The 16,861-nt window shown below is 42.5% G+C and overlaps 1 protein-coding gene across 1 annotated transcript in view; it reads left to right on the top strand.

Moving 5' to 3' along the window:
• Nucleotides 1-11,783, top strand: part of fkbp7 (FKBP prolyl isomerase 7) — a 47,434-nt gene extending 35,651 nt beyond the window's left edge. The window contains exons 3-4 of the mRNA XM_084310111.1: nt 7,536-7,666; nt 8,677-11,783. Coding sequence (XP_084166237.1) covers nt 7,536-7,666; nt 8,677-8,838 — 293 coding nt within the window. The 3' untranslated portion in view covers nt 8,839-11,783. The remainder of the gene's footprint in view (nt 1-7,535; nt 7,667-8,676) is intronic.
• Nucleotides 11,784-16,861: the final 5,078 nt, after the last annotated feature.

Consider the following 16,861-nt stretch of genomic DNA (forward strand, 5'->3'; position numbering starts at 1 on the left):
TACAAAGCGTTTCGACTCAAGAAGAAGCCGAGGCTCTCCTAATCAAGTTACGCGCCTCCCTGATCAAAGGCGGCTTTGATCTCAGGCAGTGGGCCAGCAGTGACCCGCACGTATTGCGCAGCCTCTCCTCCGCGGACAAGGCTGCCAGCAGCGAGACCTGGATGGCGACAATCCCAGGAGAAGCCCAAGAAATGACACTAGGACTAGTCTGGCGCTCTAAAACAGACTCGCTCCACTATAGACACAAACCCTTGGCTCCAGAGCAGGGAAGGTCGACGGCGATACCGACCACCAGACGGAGTGTGTACAGAACACTCGCCAGACAATATGACCCGTTGGGATGTATTCTACCTTACACCACCAGGGCAAAGATGATTGTACGAGCACTATGGGACAAGGACCAGGGCTGGGACGACCCAATACCCGCACACCTTGCCTCAACATGGAGAGAGTGGGAGACGGAACTCCGCTCACTCCCAGGCGTCAATATACGCCGCAGCTACTTCCCATCCACAGTGAGGCCAGAGACATGCGAGATTGAGCTACACGTCTTCAGCGACGCCTCCGAAGTAGCCTACGGATCGGTGGCCTACTTGCGTGCCCAAGAGATGGGAGGAAAGATACACACTGCTTTCATCCTGGCCCGCTCAAGAATAGCCCCACGTAAGCAACAATCCATCCCGCGTCTAGAGCTCTGCGCAGCCCTCGCAGGAGCGCATCTAGCCACGTTAATCCAACGTGAACTCACCATTCCGGTGCACAGAACAATCTTGTGGTCAGATTCCACGACAGTACTCACATGGATCAAGTCTGATTCATGCAGATACAAAGTCTTCGTGGGAGTCAGAGTCACCGAGATTCAAGAGTTAACAGAAGAAGCAAGCTGGCGGTATGTGGACACCAAACACAACCCAGCTGACGTCATCACCCGGGGAATGTCTCTGGATGACCTAACCCGTCGCAACATCTACAGTGACGGACCAGAATTCCTCAAGCTCCCGGAAGGAGATTGGCCTACGCCCACCCCGCGGGAAGCAAGTAACGAGGAGGCTGAGAACAAGAAACCTATGTTCTGTGGACTGAGCACTGTCGCCTCCACAGACCCCAACATAGATGACTGCATTACCCTAGAGAGTGCGCAGCAAAGAACATTCCTGCGGCACCACCCAGAGATTCAGTCCACCACTGACATGTCAGCAGCTGACTACGAAGAAGCAGAACTTCTTCTACTACAACGAGCCCAGAGAGACTCGTTCCCCGATGAGCTAGACTGTCTACAGGGAGGAAACCCCGTCCCATCAGACAGCAGACTGATTCACCTGGCACCAGAGAGTGACGCCCATAATCTCATCAGAGTGGGTGGTCGCCTGCGGAGAGCCCCCGATCTACCAGATGACATTAAGTACCCGATCGTCTTGAACAGCCGACACAAGGTCACAGAGTTGATCATAAAGAAATACGACGAGGATGTACACCACGCAGGAGCAGAGAGAGTCTTCGCGGAGATCAGACGTCGTTATTGGATACTGCAAGGCAGAGAAGCAGTACGGCGCTTCCAGCGAACCTGTCTAGACTGCCGTAAGTGGCGCGCGCAGCCCAGCATACCACGGATGGCTGACTTACCCCCCTGTCGCCTCCGAATCGGCGACAAGCCATTCCACTCCACAGGCATGGACTGCTTTGGCCCGTTGTATATAAAGAGAGGAAGAGGCACCGAGAAGCGGTGGGGTATTGTATTCAAATGCATGACCACCAGAGCGATACATATCGAGCTCCTTCCGACCATGAGCACAGACTCATTCCTTATGGCCTTCCGAAGATTCACATCACGGAAAGGAAAACCGTCTACATTGTTGTCTGATCACGGGACAAACTTTAAAGGCGGAGAAAGAGAGCTGAGAGAGAGCTTCCAAGCTATGGGCCCAGAACTTAAGACCCACCTCGCTCCAGCCCAGATTGACTTCCAGTTTAGTCCCCCGAACGCACCCCACTTCGGTGGAACCTGGGAACGAGAAGTACGTTCTATAAAGACAGCCCTGTACGCCGTACTTGGAGCCCAGACTGTGGCGGAGGAAGTCCTAATGACAGTCCTCACGGAGATCGAGGGAGTATTGAACTCAAAGCCCCTCGGTTACGTCTCCAGTGATGTAGCAGATGTCGACCCAGTCACCCCCAACACACTCCTAATGGTGCGGCTGGACCCCGCGCTACCCCAGACAATGTACAGGCCTGAAGAAGCGAACGGCCGAAGAATGTGGAGGTACAGCCAAGTACTAGCTGACAAGTTCTGGAGCAGCTTCCTACTTCACTACCTACCGTCTCTACAGACCCGCCAGAAGTGGGTAAAAGAGAGAGACAATTTGACAGAAGGAACAGTCGTCATGATTATTGACCAGTCACTACCCAGAGCTATGTGGCCGGCTGGCCGTGTAAGCAAAGTGATCACCGGTGCCGATGGCAAGGTCCGAGCAGCTGAAGTACTCGTCCAAGGGCGCACTTACACACGTCCCGTGGCGAGGCTCATAGAACTGCCCCGACTCCCAGATACTATCGATGATGACCATGACCCCATGACTTTGTGAGTTGACTGACCCTTACAGCGGACCTTGAGTGGTAGACAGTGCGGTTAATCTGTCTCTGCTTAGCTAATTAGGTGGGACTAATTAGGGGGCGGCTGTTGTGAAGGATCAGATTAAACCGAATATATATATTTATTTATATATATATATTTAATTGTATTTGTATATCGTTTGATATCCCCTGTATATTCCTTGTACAATATGCATTGAATATCCCTTTAGTCTACTAAACAGCCCATAATAGTTTCATTCTACCATTGGACGAGAACCTGGCGCCAGGTTGCCATACCCCTAGGTCCAAGTTCAATCGTGCCGCCTAACATGTCGTGGCAAGCCCCGGTTCCGCGCAGGAATATGTCGGGCGAAATACGAATGGTACTATTTGTTCATAGCGCATATATATATGGCGCAAGTAAAGTAGAACTTTCCTTTAGTCCAGTTCTTTACCCTCCAACAGAGTGACAGACGCAAAGCCTCCCCACGACGCACGTGTGGTGTAGTAAGGCCTACTTGGCCCCAGAATAGGCATTGAGATATCGTGTAGATTAATAGTTGAATAGTCATAGTTTGGCACTATACCGTCGAGTTGGACGTATTCTATTAAGCTAATAATAGTCTATTTATGTATGGTGTATCGTTCGGTTAGAGTTCTAAAGTTATCAGTACCCCCCCATCGTTCCTGACGTTATCTGGACGCTTAACCAGGCTGAGCAGACCCCCAGTGGTGCTTGCATCCGAGGAGCTCCGGGCCAGGGCGACCGGACCTGTATATTGGATTACTCTACCCGGACGACGGCGAGCCTTCCACGGCTTGGATTATGCTTTGGGTGCTTTGATTATTCCATGGATAAAGGCCAACACTGCGGAGTGTTGGAACTACCCCCCGGAGAGGACTCCAGGTGAGACGGCGCTCTACACCAGTGAGGTCGCCTCACGTCTCTCCGTTGTGGACCGGCAGCTACCGTCCACAGAGGGTCCAGCTATATTCGTCTGCGGACCGAGGTTCTGTGGGCACCGTGTCCAAGACTTTGGATTCTCCCAAGACACCGTCGGCCAGATGGGATACCGCCAGCGGCTTCTCTAACCCCCCCCTCCTACTGTCTTACAACCAGCGGGACCCCCTCCCCCCTTAGTGTATCCAGCTATAATCATTTAAGTACCATCGCTATCATTTCCTAAATATTCCAGGTTGTATACTTACTCCCTGCGTAACCAGAGATTGGACATTCAATGTTGATTTACCTACGAATACTCATTTGCCATAAAAGTGCATATTTCATATTTCAAATCATAAATGTAATTAAGTGAACGTTGTATATACCTTTTGCTATATTAAACCTTCGATTTGGTACATTTGTGTGGATTCGTTTCATCAGGTGGGAAAGTGTTCATCATACTTATATCATGTACTGGATGGCCAGAAGTTAAAGTACAAGAGGTAGTGGTATTAAATATCATATCTAACAATACAGTCAGGGAATTGTACCCCTCAGTTACAGTATTACTAAAAACAATCTGATTATGTATAAAAACAGGAGTTTTACTGCTCATGACCAACTTGAACAGCACAAGTATAAAAGACAATCTATTTTCAACGTTAAGCCAAGAGAGGTGGGCATGCATACGGCTCACATTAGACCTTAGTGAGCAGCCCAGTACCATCCGTGCTGCCCTGTTCTGGACCACCTGGAGCTTCCTGAGGTCACCACTGGCAGCAGATGACCACATCGCAGAGAAATAGTCAAGATGACATAAAACTAAACTTTGCACTATCTGACATAAAAGGGGACGGGCAACAAAAGAAGCACATTTCCTGGAAATACCAATTGCTCTTCCCATTTTTAAAACAATATAATTAATATGCTGAGACCAAGACGGAGTGCAATCCAGCATCACTCCAAGGAGTTTAGTACTTTCAACTTGTTGAACTGCTGAATTACACAAGTTTAAATGAAGCTTTGGATTTGTAGATAACCTGTGCCTTGTTCCCAGCACAATACATTTAGTCTTGGAGATATTAAGGACAAGTCTATTACATACTACCCAGTCATGCACAACTTTAAGTTCTCTACTCAAAACTTCATTAAGTACATTGCATGATGGTGCAGCGTAATACAATGTTGAATCATCTGCATAAAGAACTGTTGTAGCACATTTGGTAGCCCAAGATAGGTCATTAGTAAATACAGAGAAGAGCAAAGGTCCTAGGCAACTTCCTTGCGGCACGCCACACTCTAGACCTCTGCTACTGGACAGGCTGCCATTTAGATACACCTTCTGTGATCTAGAAGACAAATAACTTAGTATCCACTTTAAAGCAGAAGAGTTAAAACCATAACATTTAAGTTTATCAACCAGTAGAGAATGGTCCAGCACATCAAATGCAGCACTAAAATCTAACAGCACAGCTCCCACCAACATAGAGTTTTGATTGATTGATTGATTGAAAAGTTTATTAACAGATTGCAGAATGGGTACAGTACAGTACAGCTCAATACATACAATTGTTAAGGGGATGCAGACCAGAGAAAGACTTTCGTCTTGTTTACATCAGGGTCCCCCATTTTCAATTCATCATAATTTATCTATTTATCTATAGCTATATAATTTTCTAGTTATCTATAGCTTTAAGCCAGTCATCAGTCATCTGTATCAAGGCAGTAGAAGTAGAGAGCCCAGTTCTATAGGCATGTTGAGAATCTGTTGCAAGCTTGTTTGAAACAAAATACTCTTGAATTTGTGAATGCACCAACTTTTCCATGATTTTGCTCAAGACAGGTCAAATACTTATAGGTCTAGAATTTCCCTCATTAAAAGCAGCTTTGGTATCCTTCGGTAAAGGAAAAACCTTAGCCTCCTTCCACATCTTTGGAAATAGACCCACATCCAAACATCTATTCATAATATGACATATAGGAGATGCTATAATACCAGCAGTCATTCTCAGCACTTTACTATCCAGGTTATCTAGGCCTGCTAACTTACTATCAGGAAGAGAGCGGAGTAACCGCTCCACCTCACTGACTTCAGCCTGATGAAATTCAAATTCACACATTTTGTCTTTCATTATAATATACTTAATACAGTCATTTGTTTTAAGGTTGTTTGAAATATTCATAGCATGCCTTAGTTTAGATACTTTACCCACATAATCATTAAAATGATTTGCAATCTCACCTGGTTTCGTGAGAACAAATCCATTTGCAAACTGCGTCTGCATTTGATCTCGTCTTGTCGATGGTGTAAAATGAATTGGGTATATTGTTAGTAAGTTAGCCATGTAATAAGCGGGATAATGTATAGCTATACTCGGTCATTGTCGCAAAATAATTGACCGACACAGAGTTTAGAACACCGAGGCGCCGAGGTGTTCTAAACCATCTAAGTTTGGGGGAACTAATGGGATAACTGGGGTTGCAACAAAAGTGCAACTAAGGGCTAAAACACAATGAAATAAAATAATAATAATAATAATAATAAATAATATATCCTTCTTAGCAGACTTCTTAGCTTAACATCCCAGGGAACTAATGGGATAACTGGGGATGTTGTTTTCTCCTGACAAGTGTCTCAAAGTCTGGGGTGATGGTAGACAAAGCAACTCTGAGGTCATGCTCAATGTCCAATCTGTTCCTCCGCTTTGCTCCGTTTTTTTTTTTTAACACACATCCGCGACCCACTCAAAATGGTCCCGCGACCCACCAGTTGAGAAACACTGGTCTAATCGATGCATAATCACTCGTTTACTTAATAAGTCCTGTGGTCGCAGGTTTTGCACATGGGACAGGCAGCACATGGGATCTCGAAGCGAAAGGGTTTTATTCCATACTGAAACAAGTTTTAACCATCCATAACAGAAAATGCCGGTCCTCGTGCATTTCAAATGCTTGATTCTTCTCTCAGACCGACATGATGTCTTGGAACTAACCCCAATACTATGCACTGGGGCTAGTTCCAAGACATCATGCATCGGAAAGGACTGCTCTGTTGTGGATGGTTAAAACATTTGTCTGCATGTTGTGATGTGTTGTTTCGAGACCCTGTGTGCGTGGTCTGCAGCTTCCAGACCAGAACTCCAACCACGGGACTCGGCCAGTAAGCTCCTGCTTTATCTATCCATTACTCTGTAAAAAAACGAATCCAAACTATCACTTTAATGCTCACAAAATCATCATCTGCATCGTGTCATGCTGTCACTCCCCTTTCCATTTGTCTGTCTTCACAACTCATAACTTCATAATGTCAATAATACATTCATCATCTCATAATTAACACACTCCTCTTTTTAATCCATTCAGCGTATTCCCTCTTCTTTCACTTTGTTCTAAATGGATGTGAAACTGATGCATGTTTGTTGTAAATGTGACTTTTCGTATTTGTTTTTTCTCTTTAAGACTTATCATTCATTGCTGTAGGAATTCTTGCCTTGATGAGAATTTATACCTATAGCATTCAGTAAATTTGTCCATTATTGAAGTAATTTGTTATGCTTTTCCCCCCTGATTCACCACAACGTCACTCACATCTGAAAGTACATCTTCACAAAATTCAGCGCATCACTGGAAATCTCACCCTCATGTTTTGGACGTCATCCTTTTCTGAAAATGCTGCTCCATGTTGACAGATATACTGGGATCTGCCATGCGATACGTTGAACATGAAATGTCATTTTGAGTAGACCAATAAAAGCCTAGCCTCTATATCGAGTTTGGCACTGTTAGATGAATGATACCTAACAGAATGGTACTTCAGCGTTCAACCGCCGGGAAGCGTATCCCTTGCTGGCCTTGTACACAAGTGTAAGTCGCTTTGGATAAAAGCAAGAGCTAAATGTAAGATGTAGTTGTATGTCGAGGTAATGCATAATGATTTGTTTCAGATCATCCATGTTTGTATCACGTTGGTGTTATTGATTCACAGGTGGTCTGAGAATAATCTGTTTTTCTGGTTGAGTAGATCCAGTAGTCCCACCCAATGCCACCCTGGTCTTCGAGGTGGAGCTGTTCTCTGTGTCCAGAGGACCACGCAGCATGGAGGCCTTCAGAGACATAGACCTTGATAAAGACAAACAACTCACAAAGGAAGAGGTACTGCAATTTACAGTTGCCACAAAAGCACTGTAATTTCATAATTATCAGACATAATTATGAAGTTGCTTTTGCTTGTGTGTTGACTCTGCTAAAGTGATCTTCATACTGGTGAGCCCTCAGCAAGCTCCACCTTGCTAGTTCGAAGTATCATCAATGGACTGCATTTATATAGTGCTCTTATCCAAATCGCTTTACAACTTATGTCTCACATTCACACACTGACGGTGGAGGCGACCATGCAAGGTGCCAACCTTCTCATCGGGAGCAGTTAGGGGTTAAGTGTCTTGCTCAAAGACACTTCGACACACTACCGGGAGGAGCTGGAATTGAGTACCGGGAACCTTCTGATTACCAGATGACCGCTCTACCTCCTGAGCCACTGTTGCCCCATAGTTACTATTTCTATGTCCAACAAACTTTCTTTTCTGCTACTGTCCGCCTCAGATCATTCCATTGACCTTCAGAATGCACTTAATCTCACATGCGTCCAAAAACTCTAAACAGCTTTGCACACATTCAATTAGTTTGACATTTATTGACTGTAAAGGATTTTGAATATGGCCACCAGTGATGTCATCGGGGACATTGAATCCTTATGTTGTGTCAATTGCAGCTCCATGAAATTATGTAGATGAAAAAATTGCAATTAAAAACTATTCTAGGGACTGCTACCTTATAATTTCATTGAGCTGTAATTGACACAACACAAGGATTCAATGTCCCAGATGACATCACTGGTGGCCATATTCAAACTCATTTACTGTCAATAAATGTCAAACTAAATGAAAGTGTGCAGAACTGTTAATAGAATTTTGGGATGTGTGTGAGATTATGCGCAAAATAAATCTGCATTTATTCTTGGTGAAGTGCCCCTTAAAAGTTGCCAGTGCATTTCAAGGCCACTTCAGTAAACACTTTATAGGAGTGTGTAGTGTAGTTGTATAGGAGTGTGTCTATTCAAATTAAAGTTTTAACAAAAGGTTTTGTTTTTTCTTTTTTCTCCTCAGGTGAGAATATACTTGAGAATGGAATATGAAAAAGGTGGTGCACCACGCGATGCCGCCTTCTATGAGAAAATTATGGATGATATATTTCGCAAGAGTGACCACGATCTAGATGGATTGATATCTGCAAGGGAGTATAATGTTTACGAACACGATGAGCTCTAGGGTACATCAATGGCACAAGTAGTTTTCCTTTTTCCTTTTTGTTTTTGATTTTTGTTTTTTAACTATTTGTTGAAATGTTGACAAGTTGGGACCATCTCAACAACTTCAGGGTGAGTGTTCGACAAATAGGTGGCCTGGACTTTATGTTTGGGTAATATAGAATGCTTCTGAGTAAGTAAAATGAAATTACATGACATACCACCCGGGGTATCTTAACTTCATCTCGCTGTACGTTAATTTGCTCGGCTGTGATATGAAGCTATCGTAGCGTTACATATACAGTACAGTTCTAAAGATTGTAGTCCCACTTCCAACCACTATCCACCTGGATGAAAATATAGAAAAACTTTGCAGAACTTTGCTAACAGCAGATGGGGTTTGTTATTTATGTAAATACCACAATTTCAGCCGTTTTATTCCTATGCCCTACAATAGTCTAGTCTGCATTAGTGAACATTTACTGCCGTCCTGGCTTAAAATGATGTAGAATGTGGGCCACAAGGAGTACACATGCAGATCCTTGCAGCACTGTGGTGTTCATCTCACAAACATAACATAAGTCTTGTGATGCAAATCTATCTTGTGTAAGCACTAAGCAAGGAGGCTGAATTGACCTATCTCAAGTCCAGGCCTCTTTTCTTCATCCTCCAATCACAACTGTTGCTGTGATTAGAGGATCAATAAATGAGAGCAGGGTTTGAGTTGGGTCAATTGGTCTTTTTTTGCCCCATCCTCTAATTTGTCACACCACATTGATGTACAGCTCCACAGAGAATAGGAAAAAACGGAAAAGGTGATTTTAACCAAGATAGTCTCCCACTCATTGTCAAGCAGCTCAAGGCTTTACAATGTACAGTCTACATTGTTAGGGTATCACAGATTGGAGTCTTGGTTTTTAGCTTTGAATTATTATTGTTCACAAATACTAATTGGACTGTCCATGGTTATACGAATGAGTAGTATTCCCTAATTCCCATAATAGCGGTGACTGAAAGTGCTAGTGCTAGTTAGTACTTAAAGGGGCCATATTATGCCAATTTCCCCATTTATTATTTTAATTGTCCTGGTCTATGGCAGAGAGAGATTAACTCCCTTTGGTAAGGACATTGGGCTTTGTAACTCTGCTGATGTTTTACATACACCTCCAGCTATATAGATTCAGATTCAGATTATTTTATTGTCACAGCTCTTTTAAATGTACATACACACTGAAGGAAAGGGGGAAACCCAAAAAGCAATATGTCTCTTAAAATACCACTTTTTTGTTGTGACTGCCTAACTCAAAATGTTTATTGAATGGGATCTAAAGCATTATTATTTCTTTAATTTAATCCTACTGTAGGTTTCACCAACTAGTCATCTCTGTTGGTAATGGAAGATAAATCTTTTTTTCTTTTTATTTTTGGGTCCAACTAAATTACATACATTCTGTTTGTCATGGATAGCCCTTCAATTATAGGAAACTGAGGCGGCTACGTGGCGTAGTGGGCAAGGCGCTCGCCACGAATGCATAGACGCTGGGCTCGCCTGTTCGAGCCCAGCGCTCCACATTGCTTTCAGTTTAGCTGGTCGTTCATACTAATACACATTGGCCGTATTAGGGGGTGGGAAACTGATGGGTGGGGATCGGGCGTTGTGGACAGCGACTCCTACAGGTCGGTTGGTGCGCCTGCGCAGTAGAATCAGGAAGTGTCGGGGGCAGCGTGAGCCTCCCACGCGTTACTCCTCGCCACTGAGAGATCGAGCTGCGCAGGTGAAAAGATGCGACTGCTGTTACCTCAAGTACCGGAGGGGACTTGTGCTATGTATGACTTAGTCCACATTGCAGCCGGCTTGTGGGAGGCAAGAAACAGCGTTCGTGACAGGGGAGGGTTGAATTGGATGATACGAAATTGGGATGGGAGAAAATATAGAAAATGGGAGAAAAAGTGGATCAAAAAAAATTATAGGAAACTGAATTTAGAATGCGTTTCTATCACAAAGATCCATAAACAAGGGCTTTTAATGTTACTCTTGCAATTTTGGAACAGCAGATTATAAATTATAAGTTAATTCACTATGCCCTCTACAGTCATACATATTGTGTTTTATGTGTCGTTACCTATTATTCAAAGATATTCAATATCAGAGAAAAACTTAAATGTTAGGAAAAGGGACAATATGTGACATAACTGCATTTTTGGAGTAAATGGAACTTGATTTGGAAGACACGTGATATCATTGCAATTGAAGACTGTTCACTGTCACACGGTTAAACTAGAAAATTAATGAATCTGCCCACTGTTCTGTATGTAGCCTGACCATGTGGTATGAGCTGTACCTTGGAATCACTGTGTGCAATGATCAGGCTCTTTCCACAGCTCCCTGGTGTGACTTGAAAGGGAAATTCAGAATGGTGGACCTCCAGCCCTGTTCCCTATACTCACTGCTGTCGAAGGGTATAGAGGCCGTTCTCACCATAATACAGGCTGACGTTTATACTGGATACCCAGCTTTTCCTTAGTTAGCCCACAAAACGAATGGAAACTAATGGAAAAATTACTTAATCATACTCTAAAGTGCACCCAAACAAAAAAAAACGTTTTTGCTTTTGGTTTAGCTGCAGATACCCTGTTGAGAAGCACGGGTCGACATCACTGTTAAGTAGAAAATGGGGCCAGGGGTCCAAAAATAATGCATTACTGTCTGGAGATGCTCTCTACTGGACTTGATGCTGGAGCTTATCAGTGTGTAGCTGAAGAAAGTGAGAGAGAATTATTTTGTTTCCAATGCAATGATTTGATGATCCAGGTAACCACTACTGTATGTTGAAGGGGTTCATATGTATAGAATCAGATATTATGTTGTTGGAAATACCCCTAATCTTTTGTGTTTGCTCATTGACCACTTTCAAAACATTTGTCATGTAATGTATCAGAAAAATAAAACAGATTTGTCTGTATTCACTTTTCCATCCAGCCTCTATTTATATTAACCCTATAATTTCTAGATAAATGGTAAATGGCTCCATTTATATAGCACTTTTATCCAAAGCGCTTTACAATTTGTTCTTCACGTTTTACCGACGGCGGAGGCAACCATGCAAGGTGTCAACCTGCTTATTGGGAGCAATTCGTGGTTAAGTGTCTTGCTCAAGGACACTTCAACACGCTGCCCGGGAGGAGCGGGAATCGAACCAGGAACCTACGGATTACCAGACGATTGCTCTACCTCCCGAGCCACTTTCACCCCACTGTTGATACTGTAGGCTGTGTAGTATACACTGATTTATTGGCAGACATATGACTCATAAGTCTCTTTACAGCTATAGAATTGTCATTGTTACATTTTTACTGTGAGTGAAAAACAGAATATCAATAACAAATACGTTTATAAATGAAATTAGGTTTTTGGTTTATTTTCCTATTGATAGCTTTTCTGTAGTTCAACAGGAGAGTCTATACAATGAAATCTCCTAAGAGACCTTGGTTCAATTTATTCCAGTGTGGAGTAGCCTGCAAAATGATGCTTTCCCAACATGGCATTCAGACAGAGACACGTTCAGTGGTTCGAGGGCGGTGCTAGGGGGTGGCTACTTGGGCTCAACCCCCCGAATCTACTTTAAAAAAAAATATATATATATTTTTTTGGACAATTAATCATTGTTACATGAAAATATGTTTGCACCAGATTTAGCAGAAGCTCATTTCCATCTGTAGTCTATCCAGCTGCTAACTGTATTTGAGTGAGTTAAGGTAGACTGATTGATTGATTGATTGATTGATTGATTGATTGAAAACTTTATTAACAGATTGCAGAATGGGTACAATACAGTACAGCTCAATACACACAATTGTTAAGGGGATGCAGACCAGAGAAAGACTTTCGTCTTGTTTACATCAGGGTCCCCCATTTTCAATTCATCAGGACATATATGCAGGGCCGGATTAACGACCGGGCCGCTTTTTTTTTTCTTTTTTTTCTTTTATTTTGGAGATCGATGTCATACTGTGACACTGAAATGAAAAAATATTTCATCAACTAAAATATTTAGTCAACAAAAATATATATTTTGTATCCACTTTTTCTAATTTTTCAATTTTTCTCCCATCCCAATTTCGCCTCGCCAATTCTCCCCTCCCCTGTCTCGATCATTGCTAGACTATGCCTCCCACTGGTCGGCTGCAGTGAGGACGAAGCCTTGCATCACGTGTCCCCTCCGGTACACGAGGAGGCAGCCGTCACATCTTTTCACCTGTACAGCGCGGTCTCTCAGTGGTGAGGAGTAACGCGTGGGAGGCTCACGCTGCCCCCGATACTTCCTGTTTCTGCTGTACAGGCGCACCAACCGACCTGTAGGAGTCGCTGTCCACAACGTCCAATCCCCACCCACCAGCTTTCCCACCCCTAACACTGCCAATTGTGTTAGTATGAACGACCAGCCAAGCTGGTAGCAACGCCGAGAGCTGGGCTCGAACCCAGCATCTCCTGCGTTAGTGGCGAGCGCCTTGCCCACTGCGCCACTTAGCCGCCCTAACAAAAATATTTCATCAACAAAAATATACAGTACGTCACACCCGTGCCTCTCCCTGCCGTCTGCAAGTGGCTAATCTTGAGTTTTCCTACCCCCCAGTAAGCTAACCATGGATAAATCCAAAAAAAGGAAAGTCTGAGGAAAATAGAGGGTTTAATTCAGCGTGGACAGATTCATTTGCTTTCACGACTAACAATGCAGGCTTACCTGTAGCCTATGCCTGATATGTGGCGCGAAATTTTATTTTTATTTTATAGATTTTCCACAAATAAGGGAAGGACTCAAATAGAGCTGCATAGTTCAGGGTTTTATTTCAAAGTAGGTCTACAGATGCCAGTGTTTTTTCTCCTTTTCTGTTTTATTTCAAAGTAGGTCTACACAGCCAGTATTTTTTCTCCTCTTCATACGAGTTTGAGGTTTTCCTTTGTTATAACAGGTAAAAACAGCAATAAAAAGTCAAACTTTTCTTTTTGTTGCTTTATAATTGTTAAGACAATGTCCACATTTATGTTTGTTTTATATTATATATTATTTATATTATATATATACAATGTGGGAATGGTTAATTTTTCCTAATACATTCTAAGGGGTAGGATTTATGACAAGATGTCCGCCAACCCTGAGCTGCTGTGATGAGAGTTGATTGCTGCAGGGGCCAGGGTAATGAGCAGAAATGCAATTCAGGTGTGAATGCCATCTTGGAGTGGAGAGGCAGAGAGGTAAAAGTTCTGTGCAGGGGAAGGATTGGGCTCCTTCAGTGGGTAAAAAATTCCCATTTAGACCAGTAAAAGAGGGTTCAGTGAAGGAATCACTCCAGAGACGCCATTGGTATGTATGTTTGTAGTTGTGTAATTATCCATTTAAATCACTATAATTTGTACCTGTGGAGGGCTGGGTTGGTGGCAATTTTGTGGGAATCATTCCAATTAATGAATGTTTGGGTGTACTGTGTAACTAGATAGGAGGGGATGCCTTTTGGCAAGTTGTTTTGTGTACTTTGGGTTGGATCTGGTCCATTGTGATCAAGTAACAATTGTTTGGTTAAATGAAATTCAAACATAATTGATTTGGTCTGTTTAAATTTAAAGTAAAATGTATTTGGAAGGTTTGTAAACTAATTTGGTTAAAATTCAAACTAATTGATTTGGTCTGTAAAATAGCCTAAAAATATATAAAATGTGTTTGGAGGGAAGAAATAATCATACTGAAAATACTACAATTGAAGTGTATTTGATTATTTGGCATGCACTTGTTATTTGTAGAGTGGCTAATTTGTGTTTTTCTTTAAAGGTTTTCAACCTACTCTCGATGATGCTACTTTTGATGATGCTACATTCAATGATGCTACTTTCAACATGATTTCAATGACTACAACATGTTTGGAATGATGTGTTGGACCATGAGAAGTAATTAAAATCTGCTAAATTGGGAGTCGAGTTGTCCCAGCGTCCTCTGTTGAGGTTTCAAGCCGTTTTCAAGTTTGGCAGCACTGGTACCAAGGGAAAAAAAACACATAACTTGACAATAATTCCATTAATGCAGTATAAGTATAAAGTATAATAAATCTCAAATTACTTTGGGTATGCAATTGTCAGGCGTTTTATGCTAAATGTGGGGTATGCTTGGGGATATATAAAATATTATACACTGTTATCTTCATTTTAAAGGGGAACTATTTTACTATTTTTTTCACTATTTGGGCACTTTTACACAATTCCTGTGAGTTTATGGAACACCTCTGTAATATTTTTTTTTTTAATTCATTGTTTTGTATTTCTAATCAAGTACTCAAACAGCATTTTCCTACCTCAAGATCTTAAGCCGTTTTGAGCCTGGGCTCCAACCACTGTGTGGCCTGATGCCACATTATGCAGCTGAGTCTCTCTGACATCACAAATCAGCACATTTTCAGATGACTCAGTTCAGTGAGGGTGAATATTGTGAGAGGAGAATTGGAAGAATGCGCCAATATGAGAATTAGAGACATAGATCATATTAATATAAGTCCACATAGCTAGGAAACAATGCTAAACACTGAAAAAGGCCATTTATAAAATAGTTCCCCTTTAATAGTAAATAGGTTGTGTGGCTCCCTGAGCATTTTATTTTGTGGGAGGGGGGGAAAGTGGCTCTTTTGATAGTAAAGGTTGCTGCAGCAGAGACCTGCCGGTGCTGATAGCGGATATCAATTCAGCATCTGGATCAGAAAGAAAGTTGAGGATGAAAAGTAAAGTGTTAGCTTGGATGCTAAGGTTAGCTAGCCGATTTTGTGAGTGTTTAGCCATTAACATGGGAAACATGGTTAAATGCCAGGACCCACTTCAATGATAGTGTTGTGAACGCATAATCTGTCTTAAATTATGGCTATGTGTCTAATCTGCCTGTCGCTTATCAATGACTTGTTTGCAGTCAACATTGTCGAAACGGATTGTTTTTTAATCGGTTTATTTTCGTTTTATAGCATTTTGAAAAGCCCTTGTTTTTCAGGAAAATATATAGACTCCGTGATAAAAGGCATTTACTGGAATATTCTAGAATACACAAACTGTCATTTGCCTATATCGTTTTCAAATAAACGCTAGATTATCGATAGTATGTGTACTTATGCACGCTATAGAGGCGGGCTGAAAAATCGATTCTCTCATTTCCTCATCAGCGATCACCGCGCACACACACATAGGGCAAACGCTTATATCTCTGTGAAAACGGCTCTGATTATCCTAAGACTGGTCAAATAAATTCCTTACCTGAGATCAGATGTTATCCAAAAAGATTATTCCAATTCCTGATCGCCATTCCAAATATCGATCACGCTTATTGATTAGTGTTGGGTCCTGTAAATACATAATCCACGCGTTTTCCGGGCCGGCGAGCACAATCAAACCTTCAGTTGGCTTGAGGGAAAAGTAAAATGAGCAAACTGGCCCCCCCCCCCCCCCCCTTCAGCAGTGTAAAGTAATGGGGTGCAGTACCACAGGGAGAGACGATAGGGGGCGGTATCTTCCCAATTGAGCTCAGAGAGACTCTGCAGCACTAACCCGAGGCTTGATTGATGAAATATGAATTCAAATCGCCAATAAAAAAAAGAAGACAAACACACGCTATATAGCGTCGGGGGCACTCAAAGGTCGGCATGAACTAACGACAAAACGCGTCCGTGGCACTCAATGTGTTAATGAGAGATGGTAGATTCAATAGTGTTTAATGAGAGATGGTAGATTCAACACACCAAGCTAACTTACTGTACACAGTTGAGTGTTTAATGAGAGATAGTGGATTCAATACACCAAGCTAACTTTACAGTGTTTAATGAGAGATGGTAGATGGAAATTACTTCTATGTTGCGATAACTTCTCTGTATCATGTTTAAATGTGTTTGGGGGGGGAAATGTCCAGGCTGCAAAGTAAGCAGTATGGTAATAGCCTATCAGACCAATACATATGGAATTACTTCTTAGTCATTTTGCTTAATAGTTCTTGGCTGGTATGGCACCATATTAGATTCTATTG

The sequence above is a fragment of the Notolepis coatsorum genome, assembly GCF_963971535.1.
Source record: "Notolepis coatsorum genome assembly, chromosome: 3".
Lineage (NCBI taxonomy): Eukaryota > Metazoa > Chordata > Actinopteri > Aulopiformes > Paralepididae > Notolepis > Notolepis coatsorum.